The 14,617-nt window shown below is 41.7% G+C and overlaps 1 protein-coding gene and 1 long non-coding RNA gene across 2 annotated transcripts in view; one reads left to right on the forward strand and one right to left on the reverse strand.

Moving 5' to 3' along the window:
* The window catches only part of LOC126184550 (dnaJ homolog subfamily B member 12), a 139,509-nt gene that overhangs the window by 113,869 nt on the left and 11,023 nt on the right, over positions 1–14,617 (forward strand). Inside the window, exon 8 of the mRNA XM_049926979.1 lies at positions 13,512–13,675. Coding sequence (XP_049782936.1) covers positions 13,512–13,675 — 164 coding nt within the window. The remainder of the gene's footprint in view (positions 1–13,511; positions 13,676–14,617) is intronic.
* Positions 1–14,617, reverse strand: part of LOC126184568 (uncharacterized) — a 470,820-nt gene that overhangs the window by 106,448 nt on the left and 349,755 nt on the right. The window lies entirely within an intron of this gene.

The raw sequence follows: 14,617 nt of genomic DNA on the forward strand, positions 1-14,617 counted from the left end.
CTCCATCGCAGCGAGGCCCTGGACATGCGGAATATTTGTGTATAAGGAAGTGGCATCAATGGTTACAAGGATGGTTTCCGGGGGTAACAGACTGGGTAGGGATTCCAGGCGTTCGAGAAAGTGGTTGGTGTCTTTGATGAAGGATGGGAGACTGCATGTAATGGGTTGAAGGTGTTGATCTACGTAGGCAGAGATGTGTTCTGTGGGGGCTTGGTAACCAGCTACAGTGGGACGGCCGGGATGATTGGGTTTGTGAATTTTAGGAAGAAGGTAGAAGGTAGGGGTGTGGGGTGTTGGTGGGGTCAGGAGGTTGATGGAGTCAGGTGAAAGGTTTTGTAGGGGGCCTAAGGTTCTGAGGATTCCTTGAAGCTCCGCCTGTACATCAGGAATGGGATTACTTTGGCAAACTTTGTAAGTAGTGTTGTCTGGAAGCTGACCCAGTCCCTCAGCCACATACTCCCGACGATCAAGTACCACAGTCGTGGAACCCTTGTCCGCCGGAAGAATGACGATGGATTGGTCAGCCTTCAGATCACGGATAGCCTGGGCTTCAGCAGTGGTGATGTTGGGGGTAGGATTAAGGTTTTTTAAGAAGGATTGAGAGGCAAGGCTGGAAGTCAGAAATTCCTGGAAGGTTAGGAGAGGGTGATTTTGAGGAAGAGGAGGTGGGTCCCGCTGTGACGGAGGACGGAACTGTTCAAGGCAGGGTTCAATTTGGATAGTGTCTTGGGGAGTAGGATCATTAGGAGTAGGATTAGGATCATTTTTCTTCATGGCAATGTGATATTTCCAGCAGAGAGTACGGGTGTAGGACAGTAAATCTTTGACGAGGGCTGTTTGGTTAAATCTGGGAGTGGGGCTGAAGGTGAGGCCTTTGGATAGGACAGAGGTTTCAGATTGGGAGAGAGGTTTGGAGGAAAGGTTAACTACTGAATTGGGGTGTTGTGGTTCCAGATTGTGTTGATTGGAATTTTGAGGTTTTTGAGGGAGTGGAGCTGGAAGTGGGAGATTGAGTAGATGGGAGAGACTGGGTTTGCGTGCAATGAGAGGAGGTTGAGGTTTGCTGGAAAGGTTGTGAAGGGTGAGTGAGTTGCCTTTCCAGAGGTGGGAAACCAGGAGATTGGATAGTTTTTTAAGGTGGAGGGTGGCATGCTGTTCTAATTTGCGGTTGGCCTGTAGGAGGATGCTCTGAACAGCCGGTGTGGATGTAGGAGAGGAAAGATTGAGGACTTTTATTAAGGATAGGAGTTGACGGGTGTGTTGATTGGCTGAGTGGATGTGTAGGTGAAGGATTAGGTGGGTGAGGGCAATGGATTGTTCAGTTTGGAACTGGTATAGGGACTGATGGAAAGAAGAGTTGCAGCCAGAGATGGGAACTTTAAGTGTGAGGCCTTTGTGAGTGATGCCAAATGTCAGACAAGCCTGAGAAAATAAAATATGGGAGTGTAATCTGGCTAGGGTGAAGGCATGTTTGTGGAGGGAATGTAAATAAAACTTAATGGGGTCGTTGTGGAGGTGTTGAGAGGGTGACATGGTACTAGAAGGTGGAAAGTGTAACATGAAGCTGAAATGAAAATGAAAATGAAAATAAAAATATATGGGGAGAGATAAAGGTGAACTAGAAAGCAAATGGAGATCTGGTGTGAAAAAGGCGAAAAAGTGTTGGTTAGAGCTGGGCTATGTTGATCCTGTGGTGAACTTGTGTAGGTAGATAACGATGTGCATAAAGGTTAGGTGGTTGTGTTGCCGCCAAAACACGTTAAAGGGTGGAGAAATTCGGGAAAATTTCGAAAAAACTACGTGAGGATGTATTAGAGGGAGTGGTTTGGTGGTGGCAGATTGTGGAAATGAGGCTAACAATTGTCTGATGAAGAAATAATGACGTTAAAACCTGTGGGAAGCGGCTAAAATGATCGGTGATGTGAGAAAAACGGAAATGAAATAAAGCAAAAGTTATTAAAACTAGTCTAAAAGGTTGTTTAATAGCTGAAAGGAACTGTTTGTGAACTAGAAACGGTGGATTTTATAGAAGCGTTAGTGTTGAAAGCGGAAAAAAATTTTTTTTTGGTTATGGTTTGGAAGTGAGTTACGTATTATTGAGTATATAAGGAATCCTCAGAACCTTAGGCCCCCTACAGAACCTTTCACCTGACTCCATCAACCTCCTGACCCCACCAACACCCCGCACCCCTACCTTCTACCTTCTTCCTAAAATTCACAAACCCAATCATCCCAGCCGTCCCATTGTAGCTGGTTACCAAGCCCCCACAGAACGCATCTCTGCCTACGTAGATCAACACCTTCAACCCATTACATGCAGTCTCCCATCCTTCATCAAAGACACCAACCACTTTCTCGAACGCCTGGAATCCCTACCCAGTCTGTTACCCCCGGAAACCATCCTTGTAACCATTGATGCCACTTCCTTATACACAAATATTCCGCATGTCCAGGGCCTCGCTGCGATGGAGCACTTCCTTTCACGCCGATCACCTGCCACCATACCTAAAACCTCTTTCCTCATTACCTTAGCCAGCTTCATCCTGACCCACAACTTCTTCACTTTCGAAGTCCAGACATACCAACAATTAAAGGGAACAGCCATGGGTACCAGGATGGCCCCCTCGTACGCCAACCTATTCATGGGTCGCTTAGAGGAAGCCTTCTTGGTTACCCAGGCCTGCCAACCCAAAGTTTGGTACAGATTTATTGATGACATTTTCATGATCTGGACTCAACAGTGAAGAAGAACTCCAGAATTTCCTCTCCAACCTCAACTCCTTTGGTTCCATCAGATTCACCTGGTCCTACTTTAAATCCCATGCCACTTTCCTTGACGTTGACCTCCACCTGTCCAATGGCCAGCTTCACACGTCCGTCCACATCAAACCCACCAACAAACAACAGTACCTCCATTATAACAGCTGCCACCCATTCCACATCAAACGGTCCCTTCCCTACAGCCTAGGTCTTCGTGGCAAACGAATCTGCTCCAGTCCGGAATCCTTGAACCATTACACCAACAACCTGAAAACAGCTTTTGCATCCCGTAACTACCCTCCCGACCTGGTACAGAAGCAAATAACCAGAGCCACTTCCTCATCTCCTCAAACCCGGAACCTTCCACAGAAGAACCCCAAAAGTGCCCCACTTGTGACAGGATACTTTCCGGGACTGGATCGGATTCTGAATGTGACTCTCCAGCAGGGATACGACTTCCTCAAATCCTGCCCTGAAATGAGATCCATCCTTCATGAAATCCTCCCCACTCCACCTAGAGTGTCTTTCCGCCGTCCACCTAACCTTCGTAACATCTTATTTCATCCCTATGAAATCCCCAAACCACCTTCCCTACCCTCTGGCTCCTACCCTTGTAACTGCCCCCGGTGTAAAACCTGTCCCATGCACCCTCCCACCACCACCTACTCCAGCCCTGTAACCCGGAAGGTGTACACGATCAAAGGCAGAGCCACGTGTGATAGCACCCACGTGATTTACCAACTGACCTGCCTACACTGTGACGCTTTCTATGTGGGAATGACCAGCAACGAACTGTCCATTCGCATGAATGGACACAGGCAGACAGTGTTTGTTGGTAATGAGGATCACCCTGTGGCTAAACATGCCTTGGTGCACGGCCAGCACATCTTGGCACAGTGTTACACCGTCCGGGTTATCTGGATACTTCCCACTAACTCCAACCTGTCAGAACTCCGGAGATGGGAACTTGCCCTTCAGCATATCCTCTCTTCTCGCTATCCGCCAGGCCTCGATCTCCGCTAATTTCTAATTTCAATTTGCCGCCGCTCATACCTCACCTGTCTTTCAACAACATCTTTGCCTCTGTACTTCCGCCTCGACTGACATCTCTGCCCAAACTCTTTGCCTTTACAAATGTCTGCTTGTGTCTGTGTATATGCGGATGAATATGTGTGTGTGTGCGAGTGTATACCTGTCCTTTTTTCCCCCTAATGTAAGTCTTTCCGCTCCCGGGATTGGAATGACTCCTTACCCTCTCCCTTAAAACCCACATCCTTTCGTCTTTCCCTCTCCGTCCCTCTTTCCTGATGAGGCAACCATTTGTTGGGAAAGCTTGAAATTTGTGTGTGTTTGTGTGTCTATCGACCTGCCAGCGCTTTTGTTTGGTAAGTCTCATCATCTTTCTTTTTAGATATTTTTTTCCCACGTGGAATGTTTCCCACTATATATATATATATATATATATATATATATATATATATATATATATATATATATATTAACAATGGAAAATTGTACTGAAATGCAGGAGGATCTGCAACGAATTCATGCATGGTGCAGGGAATGGCAGTTGAATCTCAATGTAGACAAGCGTAATGTGCTGCGAATACATAGAAAGAAAGATCCTTTATCATTTAGCTACAAGTTAGCAGGTCAGCAGCTGGAAGCAGGTAATTCCATAAATTGTCTGGGAGTAGGCATTAGGAGTGATTTAAAATGGAATGACCATATAAAATTAATCGTCATTAAAGCAGATGCCAGACTGAGATTCGTTGGAAGAATCCTAAGGAACCGCAGTCCGAAAACAAAGGAAGTAGTTTAATACACTTGTTCGCCCACTGCTTGAATACTGTTCACCGGTGTGGGATCAGTACCAGATAGGGTTGATAGAAGAGAGAGAGAAGATCCAACAGAGAGCAGTGCGCTTCGTTACAGGATCATTTAGTAATTGCGAAAACATTACAGAGGTGATAAACTCCAGTGGAAGACTCTGCAAGAGAGACGCTCAGTAGCTCGGTACGGGCTTTTGTTAAAGTTTCGATACCGTACCTTCACTGAGGAGTCAAGCAGTATATTGCTCCCTCCTACGTATATCTCGCGAAGATACCATGAGGATAAAATCATAGAGATTAGAGCCCACACAGAGGCATACCGACGATCTTTCTTTCCACAAACAATACAAGACTGGAATAGAAGGGAGAACCGATAGAGATACTCAAGGTACCCTCCGCCACACACCGTCAGGTGGCTTGCGGAGAGAGAAGAGATGTAGATGTAGATGTAGAAATAGCATAAAGAACTGCTAACACTTCTGAAGCTGCAAAGGTTTAATTGATCTTCTTTCACCTCTTTATCATTAATTCACTGATGATAAACAGTGGTAAGTTTAAAGTCGCAGAACAGTAACATATCTTGGAATGTTGAACTCATTGTTTAGTATAATTCAGTATAACATGGAATCTATACAGTAACAGTACTTCAAACAGAGGTACAAAATGTTGAGACAGCAAAATTTGTTTCGAAATTTTGGCTTTCGAACAAAAACAGCAGTGAATGCAGTTTGCACAGTAGTTATGAGATAAAGTCATCAGTGATTCAGAGCTACTGAAATGCGTCGTAACAGGTGATGAAACATGGGTTTACAGATATGTAATTCAAACTAAGTGGAAGCATCCTAGATTGCCAAGGTGGAAAAAAACTTAGTAAGTGCAGTCAAACGTAGAGGTTATGCTCACTGTTTTCTTAGATTATAATGTCAGAGTGCACCTTGAGTTTTTGCCACAAGATCAGTCAATCAGTGACTAAAACTACTAAAAAGTTCAATACATTTTCCATAGTGCTGTAAAATAAATAAATAAGTAAATAAAATCAAACTAAATTTGTGATGAAACAGGTAAAAAGCTTTCGTATCATGAGAACACACCTGCTCACACTTTGTAGCTCTTATGTCAAATTTTGACCAACAACAATACTGTAGATTTTTGATGTTTCCAAAAACCTTAAAGGGCCATTGTATTACAGGAACAAAAGGGGTTACAAACATATTACTAAGAGCTAAAAGCTATTCCAGAGGTAGAGTTCCAGAAGTCTTTCAGGGATTGGAGAAAGAACTGCCATAAGTGGATAATATCTAATGGGGACTGTTTGAAGGAGATAACATTGATGTAGACAAATAAATAAGTGAACGCCCCATACATTGCGGCCAGTACCAGAAACACCACCCCAAATGCTACAGTTGTTCAGTGCTGTCATAATTAAGTCTTCCACTCCAATTAGTTTGTTTCCAGTCTTTCCTAGTAATTCCTAATATTCCCTCTCCCCCTTCACAGCTGAAGACCATGTCACACTGCCATAAATAAAGTCTGGCAATACTCACTGTTTATAAACCTTACCTTTTTGGATACAACAAAACATTCTATTGTACCAAAAGCAGTCCAGGCAATTTTAATTTTCTGTATTCTTTTTTCTGTCAATCCAGTGAGTGTCTTTAACTTATAAACAAACAAGATGGTTCCTGACTTAATTGTCAACACACACAGTGTTCTTTGTAACATTAATTATACATTTTAAATCATTAATGGAAAATCTCATATAAAGATGTGAAACAAATACTAACAAAGAGATAGAGGGGCTGGCCAGTACTTACCTCAGCTCAGTACAGCCGATAGATACACATAAAACAGAACCGAAAATTTACATTCCTAGCTTTCGGAACAAATGTTCCTTCATCAGGGAGGAGAGGGGGGAAAGAAAGGGAAGAAGGGAAAGGTACATCAACAAATTACTCCGCCAGGGATATGACTTTCTCAAGTCAACCCCTGAAATGAGATCATCCCTTGACAAAATTCTCCCCACACCACCCAGAGTTGCCTTTCGTCGCCCCCCTAACCTCCGTAACATCCTTGTTAAACCCTACAATATTCCCAGACTACCTTCTCTACCCAGCGGTTCCTACCCCTGTAACCGACCCCGCTGCAAAACCTGCCCCATGCATCCCCCCCACAACCACCTACTCCAGCCCCGCTACTGGTAAAACATACACAATTCAAGGCAGGGCCACGTGTGAAACTACACATGTCATTTATCAACTGACATGCCTGCACTGCACAGCCTTTTACATCGGCATGACAACAACTAAACTGGCTGAGCGCATGAACGGACACAGACGAACTGTCCGCCTAGGAGATGCCCAATACCCAGTAGCGGAGCATGCCCTCCAGCATAATTCTAGGGACCTAGGAACCTGCTACACCGTATGTGCCATTTGGCTTCTCCCACCCAACACCAGTCCCTCTGAACTGCGGAGATGGGAACTTGCACTCCAACACATCCTTTCATCCCGCCATCCCCCTGGACTGAACTTACGTTGAACAACCTCACTCCCATTTACTCTTCAGTCTTCTCCTCTTTCCTTTTCCTCTTTAGCCATTCACGCATCTTTTCATCCTACATAGTTGTGTTTATCTTTATACTATATACCTCTTTACTTCTGTATGCATCCTCTTTGGTTTGAAGCTGGCACAGTACTTACAGTAGGATATCTTTGGCTTCCCTCTGACAAGCATGCCTCCATCCTTGCTACCCTCCCTATTTTCCTTTCCCTGTTGCTTCATAGCCTGGGTTGTGAGTAACTGAATCTCCTTTCCCTTCTTCCCTTTCTTTCCCCCCTCTCCTCCCTGATGAAGGAACATTTGTTCCGAAAGCTAGGAATGTAAATTTTCGGTTCTGTTTTATGTGTATCTATCGGCTGTACTGAGCTGAGGTAAGTACTGGCCAGCCCCTCTATCTCTTTGTTAGTATTAATTATACATTTTCTATGTTAAGAAGGTATGTAGTAGTGATCAACCTGATTGTCGGTTTGAACACCAGTGTTTTGTTAAATATAGTGTACTGTTGCCTCCATCTGACTTATGAACTGATTTACTCACCCAGTTACAGAGGGAGCTACAGTTTCATGTTACTTCAAACCATGGTGCGAATTGGCATTTTTCACATTAGCAAACATTGCCAGAGGTGGAAGAAGCGATATATGACACACACAAATCCTAGGATTGACTAGGGATTGAATCCTAGGGCTTTGTATCCATTGTCTGACACTTCCCCACTGAACCACAAACCCTTTTTTATCTTATAATTGACTTTAAGGCCTACTTCCAAACATGCACTGTTATGTTTTTCGTTTGTTTTTTATGTTTTCCTGCACTAGAGACAAATTGTACAATGTGGTCAGCAAAGTGAAAGTGGTTCATATTAATGCCATTGACATTTATTTCTTATATATCTTTTACTCTTTAAATGCCTGAAAACTTCCATTTTGACTGTTGGCACTACATTGAGGTGACAGAAGTCAAGGTATACCTCCTCTATATTGTGTTGGACCTCCTTTTGCCTGGCATAGCGCAGCAACTCAAAGTGGCGTGGGCTCAACAAGTCATTGGGAGTCCACTGTCTGTACAGCTGTCTGTAATAGCAAAAGTGTTGCCGGTGCAAGATTTTGTGCACAAACTGGCCCTCTCAATTATGTCCCATAAACGTTTGATGTAATTCAGTTTGGGTGATTTGGGTGGCCATATCATTTGCTTCAATTGTCCAGAATGTTCTTCAGACCAGTTGTGAGCAATTGTGGCCCAGTGACATGGCACATTTTCACCCATAACATTAAATCCATGAATGATGCAAATGGTCTCCAAGGAGCCAAACATAACCATTTCCAGTCAATGATAGGTTTAGTTGGACCAGAGGACTCAGTCCATTCTATGTAAACACAACCCACAGTTTTGGAGTCACCACCAGCTTGCACAGTGCCTTGTTGACAGCCTGGGTCCATAGCTTCATGGGGTCTGTGCCCCACTCAAACCCTACCATCAGCTCTTACCAACTGAAATCAGGGCTCATCTGACCAGGCCATGGTTTTCCAGTCATCTAGAGTCGAACCAACATAGTCACAAGCCCAGGAGAGATGCTGCAGGCCTTGTTGTGCTTTTAGCAAAGGCACTTGCATTGGTCATCTGCTGCTATAGCCCATGAATGCCAAATTTTGATACACTATCTTAATGGATAAGTTCGTTGTACGTCCCACATTGATTTCTGCAATTATTTCACACAGTGTTGCTTGTCTGTTAGCGCTGATAAAAACTACACAAACACCGTTGCTCTCGCTCATTGTCTGTGGCGAGAGATAATCCTTGAAATTTGGTTTTCTTGGTACACTCTTAACACAGTGTATCTTGGGATATTGAATTCCCTAATGATTTCCCATGTATCTAGCTCCAACTCCCATTCTGTCTTCAAAGTCTGTTAATTCCCATTGTGCGCCCATAATCACATCGGAAACCTTTTCACATGAATCCCCAGAGTATAAATGCAACTCAACCAATACACTACCCTTTTTATACTTTGTGCACATGATAACACTACTGCCATCTGTGTATATATGTGCATATCACTATCCCATGATTTTTGTCAACTCAGTGTAATTTTGGCAGTACAGAATCCGTTGTCCAATTCAAAATTTCTCACTATCATGGTGAAGTCCAGTGGAAGCTGCAGCATTCAAATGTATTTTCTTAAGTATATTAACATAAGTTGGATCAGTGCCTTGTAATAAGCGCTGTTGAACTGGAGTTAAAGGTTTGCTCAAAATGCATGAATTCTAGACAAACCAGCAATACATACACATGGTTCTGCTCTATACATAATGGATACATACAGTATATATGCCACTGAGTGATCCAGAACATTATGACCATCTGATTAACAGTGTTGGTCCATCTCTGGAACACTGTGCAGTGTCTATTATGTGTTTGAGATGGATTTGACAAGCTCTTCACAGGTTTCTGGAGGTAGGCGGCTCCAGATGTCCACACACAGGTCAGACAGTTCCTATAAATTAGAGGCCAGTGGTATGCAGGTGCTGGCGGAATTGGTGGCCAAACTGTCTGTGTAATTTCACTATTGTACTCGTCACATCACTGTAGCACAGTTATGGCTTTGTGACATGGATAGTTACCCTGCTGGAAGATAACCTCACTATTGGGAAAGACATCATGCACGAAACAATGCAGGTGGTCTGCAATAATGTTCATGTATCTCACTGCTTTCATGACGACTTGAGCCACTATCATAGGTCTCATGAAAACCCAGGTGAATGTCCCCCATAGCCTGATACTACCCCCTACTGACCTTTGTCAACCTGGCATAGCCAGAAATGTGACTCATCTTAGCAGATGACACATTGGGACACATTAGCTTGCCATGGATATTTCCGACTGACTCTATAACACCTGTAGGTCTGACCCGTGCGTTAATGGACCAGTTATCTGGCATCCTCAACTGGCCGCATGTGTGAATTTCCTCGACAGGCCATGTTCATGAAGTTCATAAGTTTTCCTGTGATTTTCACATGACAGCAAGCTACAGTTGCTACCAGTATGATGGAGTGGACCAATGACAGCCTTGAAAAAATTGAGCAGTTGTACCATGAAAGACCTTGTTTGTGGAAAATGACCCATGAACATTACACGAACAAGAGTATAAAAAAAAAGTGTACAAAAAAATTGTTTGACGATGTGGAGCAAAGTGCAATAAAAAAACTAAACTACAAAATTTGAGACAAAAGTTTCAAAAAAGTCCTTGGACAAGTTGAGGCCTCTGAAAGAAATGGAAAAAGGAAAGGATGAATTTTATCAACTAATAAAAAGTTCAGTATAAAATATTTTTTTCTTGATTTCACATTTATAAAATGCTCATCATTTTTGATAGCTCAAGCAGTCACCTTTAGATTATTAAAAGTTTGTTACAATGAGTAACTCATAACATGTAGTACAAACACGTACTTTTAATGACGCTAATTGTGTGTTTGTACTACATATGCCAAGTTAATCATTGTAACCAAAATTTAATGCTGTGAAGATGACAGTATGAGCAATCAAAACAGGTCATCAGTTTGCGATTGTGTGACCAAGATAAATAAAATTTATACTGAAAATCAAAATTGTGTACTCCACAACCTTGACCACATCAAGTTTACTATAACAATGAAAAGTTGCTTGTACCATGTCCATTGTTTTATGAGTATTAAGAGTTACTTTACTTTGCAAAGTATTAAGAATGCCCTCTTCTTGAAGTGTCAGAGCTTCATGATTCTCAGGGGATTGCTGATAACTTAGAAAGCCAACTTTTGTCTTGGTGAAATGCATTCACAAATTACTGTGTCTTTTTTTCTGTAGCATTAGGCCCACAATTTACAAAAATAAAAACATAGCATTTAAATAGAATTAGCTGTACCAGATGCTATGCCTGAACTAGAGTGTGCTTACAAGAGTGAATTGTACTCACCTAAAAGTGCATGAACCTTGCCGTGGAGGTACTGAATAGAATTGGGGAAAAGAGGAGCTTGTGGCACAACTTGACTAGAAGAAGGGATCGGTTGGTATGACATGTTCTGAGACATCGAGGGATCACCAATTTAGTACTGGAGGGCAGCGTGGAGGGTAAAAATCGTAGAGGGAGACCAAGAGATGAATACACTAAGCAGATTCAGAAGGATGTAGGCTGCAGTAGGTACTGGGAGATGAAGAAGCTAGCACAGGATAGAGTAGCTTGGAGAGCTGCATCAAACCAGTCTCAGGACTGAAGACCACAACGACAACGACAAAAGTGCATTGACATTATACAAACTGATTTTTAATTAGTCCTCGTAGTTGTCAGGTTCAGTATCTCAGAGACTCTGAATAATATCTTTATGGCTGGGAATGTTGCCTTGCAGCAGTCCATTTTTTCACCCATTTTGTGCGATTTTCCTTTTGAGAGATGTGAGTACATAGTGTATAAACTGCTTCCCAGTTTTCTTTCTCCTATCATCCATAACTACTTCTTGATTATACAGATGGGTTTTAAAATCTGATAACATGCTGCAATCAAATAATGCCATAAAGACGCAACACTGTACAATGTACATTCAGCTAGACGCAGTCAGAACTACTGAAATCCATCGCCTGTGGCTTCTAGCATATTGAGCATTCACTCCTGTTCTGGATGTACAGATAAACAACAAAACTCCAACTAACCCCACACTTGGAAGGACCCAGCCTACGGTCAGATTGAAGAGATTTGATCCGGTGGGCAGAGCCTGCATGTTAGTGGACAATGAAAAGCCTGAGGTCAACAGGCCAAATCTGTCTGTAGAACTGGTCCACCTCAAAAAGCCACTAGTGTGTGGCCAACTATTGCCATTGATTCACTGTGCAATCTCAATGATCCTGTGATCACTGCAGTTATAACCGGCAATGTCATTGGGTCAACATGAGATCATGTAGGGGTCATTTGCTGTGAAGTTCTATGTTTAACAATTTGTGCTGAATGATGTGCTTCAAACCAAGTGTGCCTACATCAGCATTGTACTTTGTCATCAGAGCTGCCATAAGGCACCAGTTATACTGCTTTACAAAATGGGCAAACCTCTGATCTTCCTGTTCAGTGATAAGGCATGGATGTCAATCACATTGTCCTCTACTTGGAGTTTCAGCATCCTTCAACTGTTGTCCACAGACACTCAATATTGTAGCATGCTGACCAGCTTCTTTATTCCCAAGATGCTCCTTCCCAGATGCCAGGCTATAACAATCTGCCATTTGTAAAAGTGGTGTATGTCCATGGATTTCCCTGTTGTGACCCATATCAGTGTCAGTATAATTCCCCATTCATATCTGCTCTACCTGTATACCTTTCCTTACCGCATCACACACTCGTGACGCTACAAGTTTGGTATTCCATTTCATGATGGACAATGCTCATAATGTTGTATCTCATCAGTATATAACCACCACATTCTCTGCTACAGATAAAATATGTACATACATACTGTAACTGATTATTGTAAAAGTTAAAAATTTGAATCGGTTTTAACCAGTTACAGTTGAAGTGGCATTTGAAGCAAATGAGCAAGTTGCTTTTTTCCATATTTGTTCACATATGGGCTTGCACATTTCTGTATACAGATTTTCTTTGTAGACCTCTCTTTCCTTGCCCAATGAAAATCAGATAAACATATTTTTACCATTTGTTTATTATTTTTGAGCTTGGTAATGTAGTTTTTCATGTTTACTTTTTCAGTTAAATATCTATGAATGACTTCACTAGTTCCTCTTGCATGCTTGGTACCATACATCCGTACAATTAGTTACACCCCTTATTATGTACTTGCATCTACATCTGCTTTGCATTTCTTCGTGTTGTCACATTTTTGACTTCATTTAATACATGCCTTACATGTATACTGAAAAACATAATTAATATAGTGTTTGGCAAATGCATCCTGAAGGCCTTATGAAAAACACCAGGCTCATTGGTGAATATGTACTGGGAAAATATTTGTTAACATTTAGTTTTTGTACTAATTTTAATACTGAATCAAAGATTTTATAATAACTGCAGTGAATTTTGTTTTGGGAGAGAGGATGGATTGGTAAGGGGGTAGGAGGTAATGTAGCATGTTTCTGGATTTACTATGGTATAAGTTCTATATCTCTTTAATTATATCATTTATAGTTTATTTCTTGAAGAGAGCATGTGTGTTCTTTTTATATTTGTGTGGTTTCTGTCCAGAAATTCTGAGAGAATAGTGGATGTCACTATCTGATTTTTCATGTGTTTTTTGAACGTGGGAATATATTGTCAAATCAAGACTGAATTAATAATAATACTTGACATGAATTGTTATAATTCTGGTAGCTGATAACTGTTTCTTTCAGAAAGTTTCCTGTCCAGAGGACAACATTGAATTTAAAGGTGCCCTATTTTGTGAAGGAAAATTTCCACACAGAATATCAGGGCAGCCTCCGAAGGCTAGAAATGTCAGTTGAAGAGGAATATATTAACAACCTGCGGCATGCATGTCACAGGGAAAAGAATTACAGTAAGTTACCTTTTGAGCTCTTTTGTAAGATCATTTATTGTCAAACTTTACCTTCTTTTCTTTCCCTACTCCCATAGGTTATACTTATGGGAGGCCTATTTATGAAAAAACAGACCCATGTGAGTATTTTCATGTCGGTAGACTGAACCACAACTTGAAGCTCTCTCATTTGTTGAGATTAGAATGCTGTTTATTAACAATAGAAATGGATGTAGTCATCATTGAACTCTTCATCACATTAATTACCAATTCTTAAAAAATTTTTTTAACTAAAAGATAATGAGAATAATTACTCAGATAGGGATGTGACCCGCTCGCTTTGTCTGTTTGAGACATTCAAGGGAATGCAGAGTTACATAATGTTTTTTGGTGTCTAGCCATATTTTCAGAAGGTTTTTTTTATTCTGCCCCCCACCCTGCCACCCTGTTTCTACTTCACTTGTGGGAATGGGTTTCTGTATTTTTGACTGCAGACTGTAATTTTTCTTGCAGAAGGATGAAGTCCAGTTAGGTAATTTGACCTGTATTACATACCTTATTCTACCACTTGTTTAGACTTTTAATTTTTTTTCATACCTCAAGTTTGGTTATACTGTAGTAAGTTTATATGCATGTTATTATCTTGTCATTTCGCCCTTGAGACCATTTCTGCTACATAATGTGTTTCACATTTTTTTTCTCAGGTTCTGCTTGTATGTCTCATTTGCTAGTGGTTTTACAACTTGAAATATGTTTATCTAGACCTGGAATTATTTTCTCCCCTAGTTTAATAGGCCCTGTTTATGAATTATCTTTGTAACAAAAAATTCGTAGCTATCTCTGTTTACATTGCCATTTTGCATGCCTCCAAATGGTGTGTATGTAGACAGTTAGTCAGCTACAGTTTAAGGCGCCCTGTACGTCTCCTCTCCTCTCCTATCCTCTCCTCTCCTGCAACCGTTT

The sequence above is a fragment of the Schistocerca cancellata genome, chromosome 1, assembly GCF_023864275.1.
Source record: "Schistocerca cancellata isolate TAMUIC-IGC-003103 chromosome 1, iqSchCanc2.1, whole genome shotgun sequence".
Lineage (NCBI taxonomy): Eukaryota > Metazoa > Arthropoda > Insecta > Orthoptera > Acrididae > Schistocerca > Schistocerca cancellata.